Raw genomic sequence first — 26,270 nt, forward strand, 5'->3', positions numbered from 1 at the left:
CATGAATCCCAACCGGATGTTGCGTGCACAAACGGTATGCACGTCAATGTAAATGAATCAGCTGTCTGTAAAGTGTCATAAAACACTGCAAAAAAACGTTTGGATATTTGGTCGTGCGCTAAAGAGAAACTTTTCATGCATGCACAGTACACGAATTTCATACCACATGCTCGGTCATTTCCCTTAACACATAAGTTCAAAGATGTCAAAATATGTTCAGGGTTTGCGCCCTATGGAGCCTGCTGCTTCGCCAGTACTCCAAGAACCGGGACATCATATTCGACCTCTGCGCCGCATGTGTTAAAAAGCACAATGATTTTTCGAAAAAAAACCCTGAGATCGACGGTTCTAACGTAAATCAGGAATTTGAACAATATCACACATACCAATTAGCAATCACACTGGATCGCGTAGTTAATGTGGGTACGCAAACATTGGCGCTGACGGAAGACGGCAGCCACTCTCACACTGACATCAGTCTCGCCACTAGAATGGCAACGACCGCAACCGTATTAGCTAGTAAAGACGTCCGTCTCTTGGTTATCGTTATAAAAAAACAGCCGATCAGGTTCCTTCCTGGCCGTTAGTCGAAATTCTGACAGTGGATCATGGGAATGCGACGGATTGTTTGGACTGATGACAGTGTGTGCGAAATTATTACTGGTCAATTTTGCGGCGATGCCGGTAATTATCGAATTCACTTGCAAGTTATTGCGCTACTACGGCTCTGGATCGCCTTTGCCCAGGTCGGAGAGAGCGCTGGTGCGCCGCGATATCATGGACAATGTTCATTTCCCCGTAACTATTCCGTATCTGTGCTTTTGCCCCGGGGAAACGGCTGCTGAACAGATACGCTTTCTCCTAGCCGCGGTCAACGACCAGTGTCCGACAGTCAGTGAGCGAGTCTGTGATAAGGTCGCAGCGATGCATGCGCGGTGGGTGCGAACTTTGGAATATCCGGATCAGTGGAACGGCATTCGTATTTTTCTGCAGCTGTACGTAGTGTCTGGAAGCCTTTCACCGATTCATAATTTCGGTTATTTTATAGAACTTGGATTTATTGCAACTGCAGTTTACAGAAGCTTTTCTCCAAACGAGTACCTTTTATTTCAATAAGACTAACTTCGCTGTACCTGAATGAGATTAACTGCGTTATAATTCTAGACAGGTATCTCTGCTTTTCAGTTCATCTGGATAATTTATTTCAGGCATTGTAATTACATTGATTATCAGGTTTAATTCCCTGCGCCCGGATGACCCACCACAGCGCTGGAGTACGATGGATCTTCGCCAACTGGACATCGCTGTCCTGTCGCGTGTTACCTTTGCGGCACTGGATGGATGCTATAACGACTGAAGCCGGCATTGGTTAATCAGTCGCAATATTCGACCTTGAAAATGACAGCTATAATGACGGCATTTGCAATTTACATGATTTTTGGTTGAGTTTGCCTGTAGAAGAATATGCATTGCTTTTGTACGTGATACATGTGTTTATACGAGATGCGAGGAAATTGTCATTACCTATTTACGTTTTCGCGCGACTGAGCCAACTTAAGCAAATAAGTATTATTAATACTCATTTAAAAACGGTTGGACTTGAGTTGTTTTTTGAAAGCTCCTAAGTTTCCGAAATTGTATTGTATTTGTATTGTATTCGTATTCTGAGTGTTGAACGTTATTGTATTCTGTGTGTTGGTCTGCCGAAGTTTGATATCAAGGAATTATTAAATTTGCGACCAACTTCGTGCAACCCAGCACAGTTTTACGTGTGTGTATTGTATTTAGCATTATTTAGTATGGGAAATGAATAATATAAACTAGGGTCACAGAGCTTTCTGGACTTCCGTTCAGTTCTGACCGGAACTTTTCTTATTTCTTGAGATTCTAGGGGCCTATCATGATTATTAAAGTAAAAAAATAGTAGCCACAGATGCAGGATCACAAGCAGATAAAAGACTATTTGCAGACACTTTTCTCAGTATCTCTACCTTCGCCTCGGTCTTTCAGTGTTAGCGAACAGCGGTGCACTTCCCTAGTTCCAAGACTTGTACGAGTAAGAGCACACTCTTTTATTGGACAACGTTCCTCAATGCACAGTTTTGCGATATTGTTGCTAGAATTCAAGGGTGTTCATAAACAGCCGCTCTTACAAATTCTTATCCATGGGGTACATGATACCGAATCGAATACCGTTACCACCGAATTTTTACCTGCCCCTCAAGAAAATCCTACCCCGTAATATGGCACCCTCTTCCATTCTGTTGCCAAATTATTACCACCTCCAAAAAATCGCAGCTGATGGCTGTTATAAAAATGAATGACAAATGAAGCAGAACTATCTAACAAATTGTCCATTTATCCTCAAATTCATAGGATATCTTATACTGTATATACCTATCTTAATAAACGTTTGTTTACATCAAAAACGGCACCGGAGTTTTTTTGCCACGAGTTTCCAACTGCATAAACCAGCCGCTTCACCAAAAGTATCAATCCCCAATTTTTTGAACGTTTGTTTTTTCTCTCGGAAACCTGAATAAGTTTATCACACAATGTTTTATTTATTCCTATAGCCCATACAACCTCTTAAAATTACCAAACTAATTTGACAAAGAAAATGTTTGTTTTATTTATTAATCGCTAACAAATTTATTAACAAAAGCATAAATCTTCGCCAGTCGCGGACACTTGCCGCCCTGTCGCAGTGATGTCCTGTTGCGCATAATCCTCATGAAAGGTTTTTTCTCCGTTCATAAAAACGCTAAGGCACAAAAATGAAACATTGGATCGGAGAGAACTTGAGTCGAGAAACAACAAAGAATTTTCTACTGACCCTGATATCCATAATGGTAGCTGCCTGCATATTAGGCACTTTATTAGATTAACTTATATCATTTACGAACGACAAGTGTATGCTTAGTTAAAACAGCAGGCGCAGGCGGTCTAGTTCGCTTCTCGTTCGAGCGTTGGCTTTTTTCCGCTTATCATATTGCAGAAGATTCAAAGTAAAAACTGGTTCTACCTCCAATCCACCCCACGTTTTCATGCGGGAAAGCCGACATACTGTAGATAAGCCCATAAAAGGAAGCCGACATAGTACATGAGCGTAAAGTACTGTACATAAAATACTGCATATAAAAAGCTTTAAAAAAGTACTGTATACTGCAGTGATACGAATTTAAATTATGGTGACCACTCCGTAGACTAGTTTACCGAATGAAATTAAGGTAATGCCCGAAAAGGCAGTGCATTAAATGAAAAGTAGCGTAAAAGGGCAACAAACGGAGTGAAATGTTGATGGTAGTTTACGGAGTAGCCACCATCTTAAGTTATTCTGGGCGACAGCGATTGCACAATAATTTATCTGTGCCTGACCGACGTGACAGAATGTCCCGTTTTCTTGAACATGGAGGGCCTTCGCTTCGCTTCGGTCGATTAAAAATGGAAACTTAGAAGGCAACCGTCGACATGTCGAGGCGTGAAGTGCGCGTAAGACATGGAAAACACTTGCACTAACAAGGAGATGCAGTTATTATATCTAAGTCTGGAAAACAAACAAATCCAGTATTTTGTCGATAAATGTTTTTGTTGATATCTTTTGCCGGCGACGGCAACAATCGTATAATAGGTTATGCGGCGTCAGATCTGGAAATGGCGGTGCCCGGTGCTTCCTTACGACTCAGTGCGTAGCTCATGGACGCTCTGGGTTTTGCATTGGGTAATGGCTTACACATTAGGACACTGTTGAACGCCTCCCGACATTCCCTATTCATCGCGTAAAACAGTACCTGCAACCGTATAATCTTAATTATTGCGACTGACATTTATAAAGGGCTATTCAGTAAGTCGAAACCAAACCCATTACCGGTGTTGATAAATATCCAGAATACAACAGACCGCGCAGCCACGGCAATGTCATAGTTTGCTGGAGCATCCATAACGGCAGCACCGATTTAAGCATCGGAAGCGTGGAAAAGCATACACAGTGCACGATCCAGTTGGCGAAGAGCATCTTGGCCAATTGGACGCGTTTCCGGTAGGCACCGCTCGCGGGCGGTAAGGCGGCTGCGTCTGCGGTAGTGCGATTAGCATGTCGCCGTGAGGCCGCTACCTGCCACAGCACGACGACGTGCATAACACCGGCCAGGGCCAACGGTAGGTGGACCCTCAATGTCGCCGCAAGATCGAACATCAAACTGCCTTGGCGGGCATAATTGCAGAGTGTCCAAGGAGGTTCCGCGACAAAGCCGTTTGTACGCAAGTAGAACGGCAGGTGAACTGCAATTCCCAAAATCCAAAATGCAAGGATTTGCGCCCGGAGAAATCGCTGGCGAGTGAAGCGAGGGTAGAGATGGGGATAGACGATGGCGATGAAGCGGTTGAACGACAGCGCGCAGAGACCCCATATTGCGGCCATCATATTGATCTCGTAAAAGAAGTAGAAGTGCCGGCAGAAGGTGTTGCTGGTGAAAATACCGTGGCGCGCCAATAGCAGCTGTAGGAGAAGGAGCGGCCAGTGCACACCGACCATCAGCATCTCTGCCAGGAATTGGTGGGCCAGCAGGAAACGGGGACCGGATAAGGAGAAACGTCGACGAAATGTCAGCGAGATGAGTAGAAGGTAGACCACAATAGTAAAGAGGCAGGCCAGACTGGATACCGTCACGTAGGTCGCAAAATGAGCATTGTCATGGACGACAGCGGAGTGGTTTGTGAATAAAGTGTAGTTCCGGCAGGACAGCGATGAGTTGGACATTCTTAAGGTGACAATGTCGGCAAGACGTTTACTACATTACTTCATAAGGACAGCAAGATCGGTCACATTGACACCTAATACGGGGGGTTAGCAAATACGGGCACTTCGGACATGAAAACATTTAAATTTGAAACATTCCCTTGACACGTGACAGCCGGAACAATGACGGAACTCTTTTTGAGAACATATATAATTAACATAGCTGATTCTTAGGCGAAACAGAAAGCGCCTTCTTCTTGTTACCAACAAAAAGAAAAATACCGAAAAGTCGGATAACGACTCGGATAGCAAATAGCAGATTGATAAAGGGTAAAGTATAACTCCACAGAATTAGGTCACTTTTCCACGTATGAACAAACTGCGCGTTAACAACCGCACGAACACGACGCAGAACGTCATGCGTAATCTTGGTTATGCTGGAAGTAAACCAATGACAAAAATTAAACTTGAAAGTCCAGTAAAATATTGGCAAACTGCGCGGTTTCCTGTGACAATTAATCGATAAACATGCTAATGCAGTATTCCATCACGCTGGGTGAATCTGATTAATACCATCAGGTTTAGGATACGGAGTGCACGTCGAATTTCAGTGCTGCAAGCCTGGGCTCCCGCTGGTCGGTGTATGTATAGATATGTAAGCGTATGCTGTTTTTCCGGTCGGATTATTTTCTGCACAAAATGGCTTTCGGGAAATGTGTACGATGCCGGGCGCCTGCTGTTAAAACAAGAAGCCTAGCGTGATTTGCATTGCACCACCCGCAGTGTTCTCCTCGTAGACTCGCAGCGCAGCCATCGCTGCTCCCCTGGTGTACTGGCAATGTGCCTTTCACTGCCTTTGTGATGCCAGCACGTTTGGTAACTCGAGATTTCTGCTTTTTATTTTATTGTTACGCATACGAGCACTGTCCAAGCAGGCTAGCACTATAAATGATTAAGGCATGACTGTTTTCGTGTGTGAATTAAACTGAAGGACCTCTGACCATGGGAAAAAAGAGCTATTTCTCTGGATGTCTCCTTGTAGGTCGCACTAATCGCCTTGTTTTCACAGCAGTCGCCCACCTTCGGACGTGCGTTACGGATGAATATTTGGCTTAATTGGTTATTGGGTCGGGCCAGCTTGTTATTAGTATGTGATCAAAGTTTAGTAAATTATTAATTCGCCTAACCTCTAGCGACCTTCAATGAGCCTTCAATGAGCCGACATTATTCACTTGTCAAGTGAATGTTGTCGTACCTTCAAGTGGTCAGGCATCCATTTCTTTGCTCCAGAACCGAACTATTATCTTCTGGCTTATTGTTATAGAATGTTACTGTCACCAATGTGCTGCCAGATTAAACAATATTATGGCGTACTTTCACTGTTTTGGATGGGATGCTGGTGCTTAGCGCGCTGTGTTATGCCGAAATTCTCTCAGTTGTTGTTGTCTCTTGGTTTTTCTCTCAGTTGTTTTTCTCTCGGTAAATCTATTCTACGTAGTAGTACTGAACTTGCTGATTGTGAATAATTTTTCATATTGTGCCATTTACTACGCGACTACGATGGCATTAATACATTAATATTTTGTTAGCCATGAAAAGCGCAATACGTACTACAATCTATTTTACCGTTAAGAAAATGTTTTCTATTCTAGCCCTATAAATTTCGTTTTAGATTCGATCGTTACAGTTTCATAACGGTGCGGTATGGAGTGCTTAAGTCGGGATGGTCAACTTATTGATAACATATCGTATCTCATTGCCGGATTGGATGAAGTTCTAACAAACTGTCTTGAAAATTTGTAAATCTAATTTTGTTGCGCCGGTGATGGTTCTTTGCCATAAAAAAATGACTGGCTGGTCGCTGTCCTCATGGATCTTACGAAATTGATTAACCAGTCCACCGTCAACTTCACAACGTCCATTTTGCGACCTACATGACAGTGTTCATTCCGGCTTGCCTGTTCACCATCGTCGTCTATCTCCTTCTCATCACGCTGACCTTCCGCCGGCGTTTCTCCCTGTCCGGTCCTCGTTTCCTGTTGGCCCACCAATTGCTGGCGGAGCTGCTGAAGGTCGTTGTCCACTGGCGGCTCCTTCTCCTACAGATGCTGTTGGCGTGTCAAGGAAGTTTCACCAGCAACAGTATCTGCCGGCATTTCTACCTCCTCTACGAGATCAACATGATGGCCGCAATATGGGGTCTCTGCGCTGGAATTATTCTTATTGATACAGATAAATTCGCATAAGTCATCCTGCTCTTGTCTTAAAAGGTTTAGTAAATCGCTGTTGTATCGGTAAAGGTATTTCCAGTACGGCAGTATATCAGGAATTCTCTCAATGTCCTTCGACCTGTAAAAAGCCATGAATTTTTCTTGTACATCGTGTGAAGGATACAGTGTAATGTGTGTATAAATTTCTATTTTTTTCGCCTAGCGATGCTAGTTTAATTAGCAAGAATTAATTAGACATTAGCTCATTATTTATGAACTATGAAGGATATATCTTGTGGCATTTCATCCCTCAAATCGCTTGAAAGGGAAAAGAGAATGAACATGGGACGCCTTCCTTACGCGAGTCACTGTGTCGCATTACAGGAAGCTAGGTTACTCAAACAGGGATAAATGGCCATTTTCCGAGTAGTCCCGCTAGTGGTAATTAATTTAATTCTAGTATACGGAATCATACTTTCGTAACTACCACATGGCTTTCCGGCACACGTATTGCATAATAATTACACCGGAAAAGACAGAACGTGATATCTGCGCAATCCACGAGCAAACGCCAGAAATGTTCATACTGAATACACATGTAACATGGCAACTATGCGAACACAGCCACACACAGCATTTCGAAACAAGAACAGAATTTCGGCTATGCTAGGCTTAAGAATACTGACATGATCGGGGCAGTACTGCACTGTATTACGTCATCTTCGTACAGCTAGTTGGCTTTGTTGTACGTGCACGGTGCAGCTACGGTGTAGCTGGCACACGTCCATTGAGTGAATTTGCAAATGCAGCGGTGATTCTGGTCTACAGAATCAGTCTTGACGAGTCTTGGTTCTAGCTTGGTTCTAGATTCTGCGCGCATATTCCATCTTGAATCTAGTTCTGAGTATCCGGATGTCAGTGCGACCTTCGTTAGGGAGCTAGAGATAGTTCTTTAGCGGAAGTCGTGTGGATCAGCCAGACCATCGGCTGATCGGGATCCCTGTGTGTTCGTGTGTGTGGTGTTGCGTGTTTGGTCGCGATCGTGTTGTTGGTAATATTAATAAGAGCTTATTAATATTTCCGTGTATCTTCCACAAGTCAGTCCAGATTCTACTCTGCTGACGTGAGTCAGGTTGGTCGTGTATGCAATATTGTGAGTACAAGTACTGCAGAGCATGTCAATACTTCTAATTGCAAGTTCTCATCAAAATTTCTAACGATAGCCGCAACTGATTTTTCAATACTTGTCTGTAGAGTGAAAACGAGATAGTTTATCAACGGCAAACCACAAAAATGTCAGACTGATGCATCTGTAAACCGTCCAAAACGCCTGGTGTCACCCTATTTAAAACATCCGCCGTCTAACTATTCTGCAAGCAACTTTGTAGGACTAAAGTTTTTCCTTAGTTAAAGCACTTCAGAAGATACAGTAATACGAGTATATTACTGATTATAGTACCGTGTCCCTAATTTCATTCAATAAAAAAGAACGCCTTTTGTTGCTTTCAAAAAAGTTGGTAATTTGAAGTCGGATGGTACTACACAAATCATTAACTGCGCATTTTAAATCCAAGTTTGATGGTAATTTATCACAAATCAATGCATTATGATGCAGCCTCATGCAGGTGAGTAGTTCTTTCAACGAAGATGGCTTATTTGTGAAGAATCCACACCGGAAATAACGGATTCTGCTTACATACGGAGAGAAGCGGAACTGCGCAGCATAAGACCTTCCGTGGCCGAAGGTATTCGCGATACCTTCCGTCACTTCTCAGCACCGACAAATTGCGCAGTTATCCACTGACGCTGTGATGAAGCTAATCACGTGATTTCCGTCAGCATGTGAATTCACTAAACGCTAAAGCGTATTGCACCGCTGAGCCCGTTTTGCAAAAGACATCTGACAGTCGGCTCACTCGGCTGTATATAATTCTTTCTGTCACCGAAGATTTTGAGTAAAGCGTAGTTTGCAGTGCAGTATGCATGTACTGCTTTTAACGCATTTGTACAGATACGAGTATGTTCCACATTCCACACAGATATGTCCCACCAAATGAGCAATCTGTCTCCGTGTCATCGTTTACCATAATTACTCACATGTTATATAACGAAATATCAATCAGTGAAGTAGCAATCGACCTTGAGATTATCATTGTTGGGGAACCGTGCAAAAGTTCAACTTTTCAATATGGGAAGGTGCGCTATGAAAGCGGATTTCTTCTGCGCTAGTTTAATCATCCGCTCGACAAATGCAATCATGCAAAGTATGTTTTGTGTCGTCCGATGCCGTACGCTGGGACGCATAGCGTGACACGCTGATAGAGTCAACAGTGACCCGCAATACGTCTAAAGCATAACAGACGGTACTGGGAATGCTGCGCCTATGTTACCACACGACTGCGAACATTTAGGAATTTGCCCATTGTGACAACGACAATGTGCATCTCTTGTACACAGTCTTTTCAAATTTGTAAATATTGTACGTCACTTTACTTTTCAAGATCCTCGGAAAGTTAAGCTTACCGTCATGCTGTGCTTGTGGTAAGCTGAAACGCAGGATGTCGGAACAATGTTCTGTGACTGGTCATTTAGAATTCATTCCGAATCTTACTTGTTAATTTTACTTGTTCTATCATTTTCTTATGTTTGTAAATTTTCGTCTGTTATGGAGCACAGCTACAGGAAGACGCAATATATCAAGATGTTGCTCGTCTCGATTTTCTACTAAGTAGGAATGCTCCCAGGATAACGATTTGATCACTGGCAGTATAATCACAATCTACGTATCGCAAAGTCCGGAAGAGCGCTCTTCTGACAAAATCTTGTCACTTTTTTCCGATATTCCTGCTACAGTTTTCCATTACCCGTGCTGACAGTATTACCATACAGATAATGTTCAATTCTTCGCCGTCTTTCCTGAATCGAACGGTACTGACTAACCAGTCCACCGTAGTCATCGACAACGTCCACTTTGCAGCATACATATGACGATATCCAGTCTAGCCTGCCTGTTCACCGTTGCGGTCTATGTCCTTCTCGTAGCGCTGACATTCCGACGGCGCTTTTCTCTGACCGGTTCGCGTTTCCTGTTGGCCCATCAATTCCTGGCCGAACTCCTGATGGTCGGTGTACACTGGCCGATCCTTCTTCTCCAGATGCTTTTGGCACGCCACCGCATTTTTACCAGCAACACCTTCTGCCGGCACTTTTTCTACTTCTACATGGTCAATATGACGGCCGCTTTGTGGGGTCTCTGCGCGCTGTCGTTTAACCGTTTTATCGCGATCGTTCATCCGCATCTCTACGCTCGCTTCACTCGCCGGCGTCTCCTCCTAGCGCAAGCGGTGTCCTCTTGGATTTTGGGTATTGGCATTCATCTGCCGTACTATGTAGACGTCAACAGTCTCGTTGCGGAACCTCCACCATGGACAGTGTGCAATTTCGCCCGTCAAAGCGGTCTGAAGTTCGACATTGTTTCGGCATTTCGTATTTATCTACCGTTGGCTGTGGCTGGTGTAATGCACATCACCGTGTTATGGCACGTAGCGACCTCCCGACGACAGGTCCATCGCAGTGCTGCGGCATCCGCCGTTGCGCCGGGAAGCGGAACCTATCGTAAGCGCGTGCTACTGGCCAGGATGCTGTTTGCAAACTGGATGGTTCACTGTGTGTGTTTCGCCACAATGCCGATGCTGAAGTCGGTGCTGCCGTTGTGGGTGTTCCGACAGATGATGACGCTACCGTGGCTGCGTGATGTTTTCTATGCCGGATATTTGTCCACGCCGGTAATATGTTTAATTAAACAGTTTTGTGTGTCAGCTAGGCACCGTAAAACCTGAATCAGAAATACATGGTATGATATTTCGCGCAGGTACTTTTTTATGCGATGAATAAAGAATGCCGGGAATCGGTTAATAATTTGCTAAAATGCTCACCGTCACCGGCAGCAGAAGCTAAACCCGAGTCAACGATGAGCTATCGACAAAGTCGTAAGGAGCAGCCGGAAATCGAAATCTCCAATGCTGGTGGTGTATACCATAAGGCCGGCGCCGCGACGACTCACTGAAATTAAAATAGGTAACATGCGTTCTGGTTGCAAAGATGAATCGTTTTACAATCACTAACCGGTTTGTGTTCATATAATAAAATTATTTCAGTTGTGTTCCATGCACTTCAGGCAACGAAAAAATCAACGAAAGTTGTCGTGTACGTTGCTTTCCTAGCAACTACTGTTTTACTTCTTACTTCTTTCTGCTGTACTTTCTGTCATTCTACCTGCTGCGCAGTTGCTGTTCACATCATTAATTATGTAGTATTAATTAACTATTAAAGTATTACTTATACAATACTTCACATTGGCGTGAAGAATTCGAATTCATGCTTACTAATTTCTCCTACGACTACACTCCACGGTCATAATCTGCCATGGGAGGGATCCGATGCCGATTCCGCATGCACTCGCCTGGCAGACTGCCACCGTCCCACACCTTTTCGGCAGCGGATGCTCTGCCACCCTTTTCCCCACGATGCTGGTGGATATTATTTACTGCTGGTACCGCCCTGCCAGTACCATAGCGCTACCAACGGATATTCGTTCCGTGTAGTTGCCTGAACGTGCATTGCCAAACTGCTCAACGTAATGCCAATCTTCCTTCTGGATGATCTGGATGGAGCGAATTCTTCGTAACGCCCTGATGACCCTGCAGAGCGCTGTTTCGCACTACACGTCATTTTCGGGAATTTCCATTCAGTTGCTGTTGGTTGTTGTCATGGCCTGCGTTCACCATTGTTCTATGCAGCGTTTGCTCTGCAATCCAGTAATTCCGTACGAGTACAGTACGTATCCTTGCTTACCTCCTTCCGCATTCCGCAGAACAACCTGAACGCGTTATGTACGAATGTACAGTACGTCCTTTCCTGGAGTACAATACACAGTATCGTACAATGTTACACCGTTATTCGAGCCGACTACGCAATGATTAAATCCTTCGTATGGCGCCTTACACTTTGAAGTTGGATAACCTTGCTACTACGATTCGTATGGTTTACACCGTATTTCTTGCACTTGGATGATGCGATGAATTTCAACTCGCATTCTTGTTGCCGTTCCAGTTCGGTTGCCTGGATCCGGGATCGTACTCCTACATGCACCTTAAAATGCAGTGCAATACTTTTACTTATACGGATTTTTTTTTGTGATGCGCCGCACGCGCACACGAATGGAACTTATGCCGTGGGTGTTGGTTGTCGAGTGTTCGTGCGAGTGGGATTAGATACGGTTACTTTTATTTGTGCCGAATGGCAAGGCAACGAGCATCGTCCCAGCATGTTTTGGAACGAAGAATCCCTTAAGGCAGCTTGCGCAGACTATCTGATGGAAAAACTAACTGAGGAGTCGATCCGTATGGATACGGCCCTGAGGCACGTCCTTCAATATGGTCAGTGCGATTGTAGGTTCGTAGGTAATTTCATCTTTTGATGCATTTTTCACTGAAACGGTTGCAGATGTCGATGAAATGTCCATAAGTGATCTTCTACATCCAATCCTGATTGACATACTGCTCCATTTGGATGTGCAGTCACAGTTACAGGCGAGCAGGTGTGTGAGTTTAATGTTTAACTGAGGGGCAATTCGAATCGTGGATACCGATCATTTTAGCCGTTTACACTTGGACTTTGATCATTTTGGCCAAACTATTTCGTTAATTTTGGCAAACGCTTTTCTTTCACCCATTTTGGGTGAAAGGGGTTTCGGTGCGGTGGGGTGAACCCCACCCCACCGAAACTGCCTTTTTATTTAAACTTCCCTGCATTGAGGAAAACCGTACTTATGTTTAAGTACCCCATGGTTATCTGAGCTCATGTCTTCCTACCCGCCGGTGCATAAAAAAGTAAACCGAAAACGCGTTTTTTGTGGAAATGTTTTGTACACGAAGTAAAATGATCGGAAGCGAAATATGATTAACATTAACTAACCTAATACGGAATAAGTCACGAGAAGATAAACTGCTCTTTCAGCGCAAAAGCTGGCCATGTAATCACTACGCGAGCCGTAGCAAGTAAGTCGCTGCTAAGTCGGCTCTCTGCTAAAAGGCGTTTGTGCGTAACAAACCAAAAAGTAGGGGAAAGAACGGTCAACTTAACCTGTCTTTACTTCCCAGAATCAATACAACCTTTTACCCGCCCAACAGCGGCACTGTATGCTCATTCATCTTGATGGCGATGTGCTTGCAATCTGCAGTTAACGTGCATTGAAATACCTTTTATATTTATTAGGGTCCGCAAGCTGTGGAGTTTGATCTTCAGCAGCTACATGACTCACCGACATATCGCGCTTGATATATGCTCAATGTGCGAGAGAAAGCCACGAGAGGGTATTCCAGCGCAGTATGCGGAAAATGTCGAACCGGATGACTATGCTGAATATCTCAAGCACAAACTGGTACACACCCTGAGCACTGTAATTCCAAACCGTACGCAGACGCTGGCGCTTATGGAGGAAGGGAACCACTCTCACGGGGACTTCAATCTAACCACCACAATGACAACGACCGCAACGGTGTTAGCCGGGAAAGGTTTTCGTCTGCCGGTAATCATTATCAAGAACGGGTGTGTTACCGCTTCGCCGCTTGGTCCGCCACAAGACTTCCTGTCCATCGTCCGCAATTACAGTGGAGCATGGGAATGCCACGGATTGTCGAAGGTGATGGCGGTGTGTGACCAGCTGGTGCTGATCAATTTCACGGCAGTAAATTTAATCACCGGATCTGCGCTGCACATATTACGCTACAATAATATGACTTCTCAGCCCTGCTTTGAAAAAGCGTTTCTTCGGCGGGATAGTATGGACACACGATGTCAGGTGGCAATTCCGTGTCTGTGCTTTCGTCGCGGGGAAACCGCCGCTGAAAGGGTCCGCATTCTAATGGCGGCGGCCAACGGCCAGTGTCCGGCTGTCGACGAGCGCGTGTATGAAAAGGTCACAAAAATGCATGCGCGCTGGATACGAATGCTGGCCTATCCGGGTCAATGGACCGGTATTCGCATTTTCTTGCAACTGTACGTCTGCTTTGAACGTAAAAATAGGTAGTACCACTGGCTAACAAATTGCAAGTTATCAGGATTTCGGTTAAAGTGTATAGTTATTTTTTATCAAAGCGTTACCTTTACTGTTACATAAACAGTTTATTTCGTTATAAATCTGGGTAATCCAAGCTCTTGTTTGTTGGATTCAATACTCTTCGACCTGATGACGCGGTGCAGCGCTGGAATACTTTGGATCTTCGTCAACTGGACATTGCTGCTTTGTCCCGTGTCACTTTTGCGGCACTGGATGGGTGTTTTGAATAATACGACATGCGTAGAAGTCTTGGAGACATGGTTTCGGCAATATTTTTGTGGTAGAGCTCCTTTGGCTTTAATGGTTTCATTGCTCACTGCACTGCGGCGAGGTAGATCACCACTACACCAGCACGCAAATGAGATTGATATTAATCTGTCTGTTGGGATGCGAATTCGAGCAAAACATTCTGTGGTTTTTTTAACGAAATGATGTTCATTACCTTCGATGCTCATAACATCCGAATTTGTAACGATTATTTAAAGTTTCTACCGTACATAGGTTTTGTATTTCGTAACAAGGTTTTCTCATCAAGAAGCTGAATGATGGTTTCGGGGCAACGGTTTTCATTGGAATTGCAATACTTTGTACTGGCATTGTTGCTTGGAAATGAAGTTCCAGCAAAAAAAAAAACAAAATATCCCTGTTATTCTAAAATAAATTTAAGGTTATATTTTTGCACACTTCCAGAGATATGGATGACCCCTTGGAGTCGGGGGTCTCTTCCTAACCGTTTTCTTTAGTTTGTAACGTTTATTAAATAAAATGTTAAAATAAAAACAGATTCTGCTAATATAATTCAAATGGTAATCTTGGGCCAGTTTTGCTCTTCTAGGAGTAAAAATTCGAGGTCGAAGCTGTTACATAAACAAGGTCGGTTACGAGTTGAATTTAACTTTTCTTATTTTTTTGGTTGGATTTTTTGTTATAAGTTTTAGGGTTTCATTTGGGGTATGAAACTCAATAATTTTTGTTTTATTTAATATTTTAGTTTGTTTTTTTTTTAATAGGAGTGTAGAGAGTTAGTTTGGCAGGAATAAAATTTTCTGGGTCTATTAAAATATAAGGATAAAGTAGTGAAATTAAAATAAATACAAAAATAAAAATAGAAATTCTTAAAATATCTTTTCTTGAAAAATATGGATAAAATGGAATTTTATCAGATGCTATTTGAATTCCTATGGGGTTAGAAGATTTTTGTTCATGCAAAAAAACTAGATGAAAGATTACTGTTAAAACTAGTATAAATGGAAACAAAAAGTGAAATCTAAAAAAACGAGTTAGAGTTGAATTGTTTACTGAAAATCCTCCTCATACCCATTCCACTAAAAGTATTCCTATATATGGGACTGCTGATAAAAGATTGGTAATAACTGTAGCTCCTCAGTATGATATTTGGCCTCAAGGAAGAACGTAACCTAAGAATCCTGTTAATATAGATAATAAAAAAATTACTATTCCTATAATTCAAGTTATTGTTAATATGAATGAATGGAAATATAGTCCGCGTCCGATATGTAAAAATATAACAAAAAAGAATAGGGAGGCTCCATTAGCGTGAATAAGACGAATAAATCATCCGTAATTTACATCTCGTATAATGTGGTCAATACATGAAAAGGCTAAGGAAATATCAGAAGAATAATGTATAGCTAAGAAAACACCTCTCAAGATTTGAATAGTTAAACAAGTTCCAAGTATTGAACCAAAGTTTCAAAAATGTGTAATATTAGAAGGAGCTGGTAAATCAATTAAAGAAGCATTTAAAGTTTTTAGAATTGGGGTAGTTTTTAATTTTCTCATTAGTTTAGTTCTTGTTTTAGTGGAGTTTTTATATTTCTTCTGATTAACACTGACAAACATATAGCAACTAATAAATAAATTAACAAAAGGCTAAATAATCTTGACGTATTGTTTATGGTCACGGTTAAAATGTTTATATAATTTATTAAAGGTATTTTAAAAAAGGGAAGCATTATTAGTATAAAAAAAAAAGTTGTTAGAGCTATAGCAGTTTTTGTATAGGAATTCGAAGGTCGAAGGAGCGCGCGCGCTAGCTTCTGCATCATGCAAAAGCAAGTACAACAAGACTGAACAAGTACTGTATTACATAGTGCATTTTTCACTTTAAAGTTTTGTACTTTATATAACTGGGGAGAGCTGCTTCTTGTATGTTGCACAATACTGCTTCGTGTATATTGCATACATTGGTAGAGTCAATTACATTTGGGTAATCGAAGCGCGTCGGGTAACGGAGAAACGCGTAAAAAACTATCCATGACTCAGCGAAAAAATTATCGTCCAATCGTAAGTCGAGTACGCTTCCGTGCCAAGAAAGAAATTGAACACCGGCGTGGAACTGAAAAACTCATTTTTAATGCTGTAATGTGGTAAATGTGGTATTACGTCAAAAAAGTTAATTAAGAGTTTTGGAATGTGACTCTGGGTTGTTGGATTTAATTTTGGTCCAAACACACAAATTTTGTTGATCTGTGCAGGAGAGTTATGAGTTACGCGTCGTTTGGGTAATGGTTGCGCTTCGACGTCGAAGCGCAACGCTTACGCGGACAAGTAAGCTGAAAACCCATCCCAGACTTTGTGACTGCGAATCAGAATGTTTACTTGTTTACGCGCTGTTACGCCCCTTTTTTACGCGTTTCCCCGTTACCTGACGCGCAACGCTTACCCAAATGTAATTTACCTCCGCCATTATTATTATAGTGACTAATAATAATTATACCATCCTGGATTTTGGGTATTGCGATTCGTCTGCCGTACTACTCAGACGCCAACAGTCACGTAGCGGAGCCTCCACCATGGACAGTGTGCAATTTCGCCTGCCAGGGTGGTTCGCTGTTCGACATTGTTTCAGCATTTCACATTTCGCATTGTTTTCTATGCCGGATATTTGTCCACACACGTTTTGACTACGGCTGTTCAGTCCGGCAACTGCAAATTAGCATAACTGTGGTTAAAAATGCAAATATTACTAATAATAAAACAAAAGTTCACCGTTTTAAATTTTGCACAGGTGCTGTTTTACGCGATGAATAAGGAATGCCGGGATGCAGTAAACAGTATGTTAAAGTGTACATCGCCATCGGCTACAGAAGCAAAGCCCGAGTCCACGATGAGCTATCAACACAGCCGTAAGGAACATCGGAAATCGAGATTTCCAACACCGGTGGTGTGTACCATAAGGCGGATGCCGCGGCGGCCAGTAGAATTCAAAATAATTAAAACCATCTTCCGGTTGCCGTTGCCAGAACTGAATTGGACCAATATCGTAGCCAATTCGTATTCACATAGTTTCGTTCCTGTTAATTTTCTTGCATGCATCCTGTGCAATGAAATTACCAAGACTCAGGGCATGTTTTTGAACCGGGTCCGACTATAAGAGCCGATGTGCCATAGTTTGTGTAAGTTTGTGCTATGAACTCAGGACTGCGATAAAATCCATTGATTTCCATTTCTAGAACTGATTCATTTTGCGAGGGAAACATTTCGACATTAATGCTACGAATTATGGAGTACCATCACCGAGAAACCAGAACGAGATCTATAAAGTGGCGCCCGATAAAAACGTCATACGAAACCGAACTGGGCAAACTGTAACGCGTGACGCCCTCGTTAGCGTAATGCGTCATCATTACTGATTCAGAATCTTTGAGTCAGAGCACACGTATGCTGTTGTGCATTGTGGTAGGGTGCGCTGTGATGCATCCGGCGATGTGCCTGACTGGAACTCATTGTACAGTACGAGCATACAGTACGTGTTTGGCCATTGTGTCCGTTGCCCTGTTTGGCAGCAGCCGATTTTTTGTCACAGCAGCATTTGGCAGTGCTGAATCGCAGTTGCCAACAATCTGCGAGCATGCGCGTTCATGTTTTCCGTTTTGAGAATTAATTAAGTATTTGCTATTTTGTCACACGATGGCAATGAGACGCCAATGAGTTCTAGTTTTTCGATCGGAAATCTTTCGTCTTATCTCAAAACTTTGAGCGTGTACTGAAAATTAGTCATTCTGGCTTTTCTGCATCATGAACGCGACATCGCTGTACTTTCGCAAGTTGTTCTCCGGTTCGCGTGAGCTGAACTACGGGAACACGGTGCTGGTGCAGCGTGATAACGGCCAGTGGTGGTTAGGATACGTTCAAGACATCGATGGTCCTAACTTCTTCGTGGACTTCGATGCCAGCAGCATCAGTGCCCAATGGATTCATTCTAGCCGTCTCTGGCCGCACCGTTTCATCGACCCCGCTCAACCACTGCAGCTTGAGGGCTCGCCAGTACATGTAGCGCTGCGGGATACCCATACGGATCCGATGGTTTTTCGGCAAGGTACCATCGCGGACGCTACTCACAGCAGTCCGTTCTACGTTGTAAATGATGACAGTCCAGATGGGGTAAAACGGCAGCATATCGTACATCGAAATCATTGCACCCGTGAGCTGCCCGTGCCGGATGATATGGAAAGTTTCTTCGCGCGAACTACGGGGTTCCAGTACACGAAGCATGTCATCAGTTTTCCCGAAGCGCAGTTCCTGCCAGACGTGGATTTCATCCCTGCGTTTTTGGCCCGAACATGTCGATTTGTATTGGGGAAGAATAGCCTTTGTGGTGCTGAGTGCCACTTTGATAGAGACATTTGGGTGGACGAAATACATATCTTTTGTACTGCCCAACACAGGCACGCGGGTGGAACTTTTTCCGTGGGTGTTGGTTGTCGAATGTTTGTGCGGATGGGAGTGGATACGGTCACCTTTATCTGTGCCGAATGGCGTGGCAACGAGCACAGTCCCAGCCTGTTCTGGAACAGAGTTTCCCTGGAGACAGCTTGCGCAGACTATCTGAACCGGAAAGTAACAGCAGAGCCGATTCGCAAGGATACGATTTCATGGCACGTGCTGCAGCATGGTCAGTGTTCTTGCATATTTCCTTCTTTTGGTATATTTTATACTGAACCGTGTATAGATGTGGAGGAAATGTCCATAAGCGATCTTGCACATCCAATCCTGACTGACATACTGCTTCATCTGGATGGAGAATCTCAGTTGCGGGCGAGCAGGTATGTTACGTTATCTATTTTATTCTTTAGCTTTTGAAACGTTGGGAGCTTTTAGCGAATTTGTACATTTTATGGATCGTAAAATTCGGGATTTACCAGAAGGGCGGTTAACTGTCTTGGAAGCAGCGTTTCAGTCTTGCTGTTGTCAAAGAAAATGCTATAACTGTTTTGCCTTTTAACCGAAAGAAGATAGGGATTTTGGTTGTTTTTTTAATGTTTAAACTATAACTATGACGTTCTGTACCTGCGCTCGCAGCTATTGTTATTCGGGTGGCTGCTGGCTATTGCTTTAAAGAAGGGCCGGCATAGCGTGTATCTGCATAATAACTGTTAGTTTACATGTTTAATTTGTAATTGAGCTTGTACAGTAAAACCTATACACCGACGGTACACCGACACCGATACACCGACGGTTTCGCAAATCCCGTATTTATTATCCAGGTGTATTTAATTTACAGAACTGCCCCCAGGGGTAGTAAAAATTTTCGCCCCCCTCCCCAGTTAATACGTATAGCAGAACTGTTACATATGTGCAGTATGTTAGCTTATTGCTTCAGTACAATAATGTTAGAAGTTAGAACATGCACTGTGCACTTAGCTTACAATTGAACAAAAAATTACAGTTTAACAAAAAAAGAATCTAGGAACTGTTGCTTTGCTTTCGCTGTATTAGCCAGATTTTTCTCCAAAGTCAAATCATTACGCTTTCGTTTGTCTACGATGGTTAACTTTTTACGGTATTAAACTCAAAGACTGGCTACACACTGTTTTTCATCTGCTTGACGTAGCCCAGTTCTGCATGCCACTTACAACTGATTTCAAGTTTTTAACGCGGATGATTCGTTGTAATTTGTTTGTCTTTACAGACTGTACTTTGTATGTAGCCAGCAGGTTCTTACATATGGGTATTTCGCATCCGGTTAAGACCAAAAGTGTATGTAAGCCTATTATACAGGTGTATGCACTGTACAGGATCCCCCCTATGTTATAGTCTACGGGATGCGCCGGTTCCTGTTTCAGTGTATTTACCTTCCAGGTGTATTTGTTTACCAGGTGTATGTAGAGACAGGTTTTACTGTACACTCAAATTAGATTGTTTATTAGGGTCTGCGCGCTGTGGAGATTGATCTTCAGCAACTACGTAAACCACCGGCACATCACGCTTAATATCTGTTTAATGTGTGAGGGAGAACCATGGAACGGCGTGTCAACACCAGGAGCCTCAGGACAGTATGCTGATGAATTTGAATCTGACGATTATGCTGAATATCTCAAGTACAAAATGTTTGTCACGCTGTGCAGCCTAATTCCAAACCGCACGGAGGCGCTTGAGCTTATAGAGCATGCGAACCACTTCCACTATGACTTCGATCTCACCACAAGAATGACAATGATGACAACCGTATTAGCCGCCAAAGGTGTTCGTCTGCCTGTAGTCAGTATCAGGAACGGGAGTGCTATCGCTACGCCTCTTGGGCCGCCACATGACTTCCTGGCCGTCGTCCGTAATGATCAGAGTGGAGTATGGGAATGTCACGGGTTGTCGGAGGTTATGACGGTTTGTGACCAGTTGGTGTTGATTAATTTCACAGCAGTGAATTTCATTACCGGAGCAGCGCTGCAGATATTCACCTACGATACTGTAACCTCCTTGCCCTGGTTCGAAAGAGCGTTTCTGCGCCGGGATACTTACAACAGACCATTTCAAGTGACCATTCCGCGTCTACGTTTCCGCTACGGAGAAGCAGCCGCGGAAGGAGTCCGAATTCTATTGGCAGCGGCCAATGACCAGTGTCCGGCCGTCAGTCAGCGGGTGTTGGACAAGGTCACCGCCATGCATGCGCGCTGGGTGTTGACGTTGGCCTATCCGGATCAATGGACCGAGATTCGCACCTTTTTGCAGATGTACGTCTGTTTTGCATGTAAAATTGTAATTTACCATTCGCGTTAACTCCAAGTGATCCGATATGTAACCACAGATTCACCTGGTTGAGTATCAATCGTAATATTCGGTGCAAAGAGAACGTGTTATAAATTGTTCCGTATTTGACGGCATAGGGTGACCATGCTCTTGTTTACCAGGTTCAGTTCTCTTCGCCCTGATGACGCACCACAGCGCTGGACCACGATGGACCTTCGCCACCTGGACATTGCTGCTTTGTCTCGTGTCACTTTTGCTGCACTGGATGGATGCTTCGAAGACTAAACAAGACATTATAAAAAAAGGCATTTCAGCCATTGTTTCGAAATTATTTTCTGGCAGTGTTTTCTTCTGTTTCAATGGTTGCAATGATCGTTTTACAGCGGCTGGACAGATAATAGCTACACCAGTATGACAACGGTGGCACTCTCCTTCTGTTTGTTGGAATGGGATTTCGAGCGAAAAGTGTTGTGGTTCATGTCGAACGAAATGATGTTTATTAGCGTCAATGCTCATAACACGAAATTTTGTAACGACGATGTACTGTTACAATGATTGCGTGGTTCTTATATTCTGTAAATCTTCTTATTAAGACGCAGAATGAAGTGCAGCTGGTTGATGGCTGTTTTTCCGTTTTGTTGCTGGCTGTTTTTCCGTTTTGATGCATTCTCTGCGTCTAGCAATAACTGCTTGGGCTTGTTTGCTGAATAAGTGGAAGACCAACACCGAACACAACATTCCATTACTAAACATGTGGAGTTGCGATCAGGCTCATCGATGACGTTCGAACCACTTGCTTCTCCGTGTAGGCATGAATACATGTATTCGTAATAAACGCAGGTAACATTTAAGGAAGAACGTAGCCGTTGAATGCGGTGCAGCGGTTCACCATTGGACACGCCTAATGTACTGAAGTTCGAGGCAGAGTGCCGCCGTTCCCTGACGGGGATCGGGAAGCAACTGGCTTGGAAGTTCGTGTACGGATACATAAGTGCAGTCGTCTTTAACAGCATCTCTGAGGAGGATGGAAACAGCTGTCAAGCTCACCCAGAGAATGACAAGATTTCCTGCGAAGTTCCTGGGCAACCGATACAAGGGAGCCACAATCAATATTGCTGCTGGCAGCGGTCATGAGAATCAGCAATAATATTGCCTTATTTCCTAATTTTTATATCGCCTGCTTCATTTTCTGATTAAACTTCCAACTTATTCAGCTCCAGTTTTAAACTTATTGAGCGAGCGAGCGAAGCGAGTTCTATTCTTCAACTACGGGGCCAAAAACAACTTGTACGTAACCAGAGTGGAAAGAAAACGGCTCATTAGACTTGCATGCGGTTTTTCACTGTCTTCTTGAAATGAGCCGCCGAAAAACGGCAGAAGTCGCCTGGCAGAGAGGGCCTGGCAGAGAGGGATATCGCCTGGCAGAGAGGGATGTCCTTGGCATGGGACGTCACTCGTGTAGACACGGTTGCGCCATCCCACGTCAGGTCTACGGCAGCAAACGCAGGTGCAGCGGCATTGGAAGCGGAAGAGAAGAAGTCCCGGCTTTATTTGTATCTAAATGGCAGATACATCTTCGCACCGATAGCTTTCGGAACCCTGGGCCTTTGGGACCGTCCGCTGTCGCCAATATCAAAGCACTGGGTAAACGACTCGAGCAACACACAAGCGAAGCCCGTTCCCATGAATTTTTACGCCAAAGATTGTCACTGGAGATACAGCGCGGCAGCGCGGCTTCGGTTATGGGAACGATGAAGGAGCAGAACAGTTTAATGAAATTTTGATGTTATAAGGAAATGTCGATGTTTTCAGTTATTCTAAAATTACGTTGTACCACAGGTGAAATAAAATCATTCTGAGAGGTCCGGAAACGGAAGACGGTGGTTGACATTGGGGTCAACGGGAAATGCGCTTGAACGATCGGCTACCCATAAGTTGATGGTTAGCCGCTTTGAACAATACTAAATTTTTTGTAACATCCACCGAAGGCGGAGCCGCGGGCGACGCGAAGCTGCGGCGTGTTCAGAGCCCGCGAAGCAGCAAGTGAGATGAGATATGGCACTGATTGTTTAGGTTGAAAACGCGCGACAGTTTATAGTTACTGTAACTGACGGAACTGTACGGAATCTGACGGAACCTAATGGAACTCTAGGGAACTTGAAAGAACGGTACCGTATAGCCGGATAAAATAATTTTAGTGTTCAGGCTGTACGCTGCACTGGCTGCAAACCGTGTGCTTGAATCGTGAATGCGCTCGTACAATACAAGTGCGCATGGTAGCACTGTAGTACTGTACAAATTTCCTTCGACTGCAAGCATAGAGTACAGGTACAGTACGAGTCTGTACGACTGTACGAGTACATGCTTAAGGCCCACCAGACCGGAACGCATATTCCGCGCCGCATTCGCTGCTGTAGTTTACATTCGTTCTAAAAGCTAAAAGCGCCAGTGACTGCGCAGTGCGCATTATTTGTTTCGGTCCGATTACCATTACTGTACTCAAAACGGCACATTAAGGCCTAAGAATGAATATCAGCAGAAAGGACTTCGATTCGAAGTAGTGTTATTCGTTACAGTCTTTGAACGGACGGCTGCAAACAAGATCGGTGGTTAAAACCAACCTGCACGGCGACACGGACACACCGTCGGCTTGCGTAACTGATCCGATCCGCAGTCCCTACCATGAACGCCACATCGTTTTACCTTCGTCAACTGTATTCGGGTCGCCGCGAAGTGAACTACGGGAACACGGTGTTAGTGCGGCGTAGCAACGGCAAATGGTGGCTGGGGTACGTACAGGACATCGATGGCGATCAGTTCTTCGTTGACTTTGACGCCAGCACCATCAGCGCCCAATGGATTCACTCCCGGGCAATCTGGCCCCACTATTTCCTTGGTAACGTGCGCCCATATTATGGTTCTTCCGTGCAGGTGGCGGTGCGGGATGTCGAGAATGGCCCGCTGGTCTTCCGCAGTGGAACAATCATCGAAGGTGTCTGTAGCGGGACATTCGTGGCTGTGCGCCTGATGAATCGCAATCCGAGGAGTGTAGAGAGTCCTTGTTTTGTACATTCGTCTCAGCTAGTCAGCAAACTGCCGGTGCCCGACAAAGACCCGAACTTCTTCGGAAAATGCAAGGGATTCGTCTACCGTAAGCATGTCATCGGTTTTGAACAAGCGCATTTATTGCGTGATGTGCGTTTTCTGCCCAAGTATTTGTTGCGCACGTGCCGCTTAAAGCTGGACAACTTTGATCGCGGGTGCAACGCCAGTTGTCGGTTGAAACGGTGCGATATCACGGAATCGTACACCATTCGGTTCCAGTGTTTAGTGCACCAGCGGGATCATGAGCTGGATGTTAGCTGCCGAATGTTCGCAAAACTGGGGACGGACTCGGTGAAATTCGTCTGCGGCGAACTGCACGGCGACGCCGCCGGGTGCAGCATGATCTGGAATACTTGGACCCTGACAGAAGCATGTCGAACCTGTCTTTCTGAGCAACAACTGGGGATGGCCGGCCAGATCATTCCCGTAAATTGTGGAATCACCACTTCTCAGCTTGGTATGTAAAGCAAGACACGCCAGTTACAGTGGCATTAGCAGCGGGCATATCTGAGGAAGTTTACTAGGATTTTCTTTTTTTTCTGGAAGCCGGGAAGTATTCTTAGGATTTTTTTCGGGAAGTATTATTAGGATTTTCATTATTATCAAGTTTCAGTAGTCTGTACTGCCCCGACTCAGTATTCAGCTTGTTAATTTTTGCAAGCTACAGTATTACAGAAGAGTTACCGTTCTGGACCGGCCCCGATCAAGTGATGATCGCATTTATTTTGCAGATGAGGGAGAGATTAACATCACGGATTTTCCCCATCCGATTGTGTCCCAGATTTTGTACAATCTGGATATTGTTACTCGCTACGTATCGATGCGCCGGTAAGACAACTAGCGACCTCTGTACTGCTTTATTTTAATTTTCAAAGGCGTAGCGTGTAACACTCACGAATCTTAGCGCCTAAAACATCCGGCATGGATAGACGATGTTTCTTAATGAATACAGTTGGACGACTACAGTTTTAGACGAATGTTTTAAATCGTTTTCCATTTTCTGGGCCGCTATAAACGGCTTGACGTATATTTCTTATTTGTACAGGGTTTGTGCGCTGTGGAGGATCTTGCTGCAGGAACACGCAGCTGACCACGATATCGTCTTCGACGTCCATTCTCTGTGCTTTAAAAGACCATCCGATCGCGAATTCTCCGTTGAATATGTCTATTTCGCGCACAAAATAGTAGTGTTGCTGAAGGACTTCATATCGCCGTACACTCGCACCTTGATTTTTACGGATGACAGCCAGCAACACCATCATTACACGAACCGATGTAACTTCCAGCAGGCCTTATACGAGAGCACGCAGATACTGAAACTCAAGGCCGTTCGCCTGCCGCTGCTAATCGTCAAGAATGGTGGAGATGTCGCGGAGGATAGGACGCAGTGCTTTCTCTCCATCACCCGCAATGCGCAGGGACAGTTCGGATGTCAGCAGTTGGCGTGGCTCGGATCCGTGTGTGACGAACTGCTGCTCATCAACTACACCGCATCCATTCCCTCCGCCTGTAATTCTCTACTCACGACGTTGTTCTACCACGTTGACCACACCTGGCTGGACGACGGGCATATGATGAGACGACAGGACGAAAGTGCGCACCTCAACGTGGTTATTCCGTTCCTGCGCTTCCGTCGCACGGAGACGCCTGCGGAACAGTGCCGACGCTTCGTCGCCTCCGTTAACGAGCGCTGCCCGGCCGTTAGTCCCGAGGTCTACGCAAAGGTCAAGGGAGTGCATGCGCGCTGGGTGCAGACGCTGTGTTATCCCTTCCAATGGACGGGCATCCGCATGTTCCTTGATCTGTGCGTAAGACGCAAAAGAGCATTTTTTCGTCCATGTATAAATTGACGGTGAATTTTTTCACAGGTTCAGTTGTGCCCGCCCTGGCAGCCATCCACAGCGGTGGACCGGAGTGGATCTGCGGCAGCTGGATGTCACGATGTTGAGTCCACTGGCCTTGCACATTCTGGACGGATACTTTGCCGACTGAGGTCAAGTTAACGATGCAGCGCAATACTTAATAATTATCTCCATTATTCAGCAGCCGATGTATGCTTGTCAATTCAAGTATAGCCGAAGAGGTGCTTTTTGCTATTGGTAATTAA

The 26,270-nt window shown here is 44.3% G+C and overlaps 3 protein-coding genes across 3 annotated transcripts; 2 read left to right on the forward strand and 1 right to left on the reverse strand.

Annotated features, from left to right (window-relative positions):
* Positions 1-3,632: 3,632 nt before the first annotated feature.
* LOC129600306 (somatostatin receptor type 1-like) lies at positions 3,633-4,759 on the reverse strand. The gene is made up of 2 exons (XM_055498793.1): positions 3,869-4,759; positions 3,633-3,791 (listed from the first exon to the last, which is right to left on the reverse strand). The coding sequence occupies exons 1-2, from the start codon at positions 4,757-4,759 to the stop codon at positions 3,633-3,635; spliced, it is 1,050 nt and encodes a 349-aa protein (XP_055354768.1).
* Positions 4,760-17,963: 13,204 nt separating this feature from the next.
* On the forward strand, positions 17,964-21,531 carry LOC129600301 (uncharacterized). Its single transcript, XM_055498787.1, has 4 exons — positions 17,964-18,986; positions 19,044-19,137; positions 20,242-21,042; positions 21,220-21,531. The coding sequence occupies exons 1-4, from the start codon at positions 18,110-18,112 to the stop codon at positions 21,341-21,343; spliced, it is 1,896 nt and encodes a 631-aa protein (XP_055354762.1). The 5' UTR covers positions 17,964-18,109; the 3' UTR covers positions 21,344-21,531.
* Positions 21,532-23,568: 2,037 nt separating this feature from the next.
* On the forward strand, positions 23,569-26,155 carry LOC129600307 (uncharacterized). The gene is made up of 4 exons (XM_055498794.1): positions 23,569-24,620; positions 24,895-24,991; positions 25,209-25,967; positions 26,032-26,155. Exons 1-4 carry the CDS (start codon positions 23,741-23,743, stop codon positions 26,153-26,155), a joined length of 1,860 nt encoding a protein of 619 aa, XP_055354769.1. The 5' UTR covers positions 23,569-23,740.
* The last annotated feature ends 115 nt before the right edge of the window (positions 26,156-26,270 follow it).

Source organism: Paramacrobiotus metropolitanus, unplaced genomic scaffold (genome assembly GCF_019649055.1).
Source record: "Paramacrobiotus metropolitanus isolate TYO unplaced genomic scaffold, Prichtersi_v1.0 Parri_scaffold0000170, whole genome shotgun sequence".
Classification (NCBI taxonomy): domain Eukaryota; kingdom Metazoa; phylum Tardigrada; class Eutardigrada; order Parachela; family Macrobiotidae; genus Paramacrobiotus; species Paramacrobiotus metropolitanus.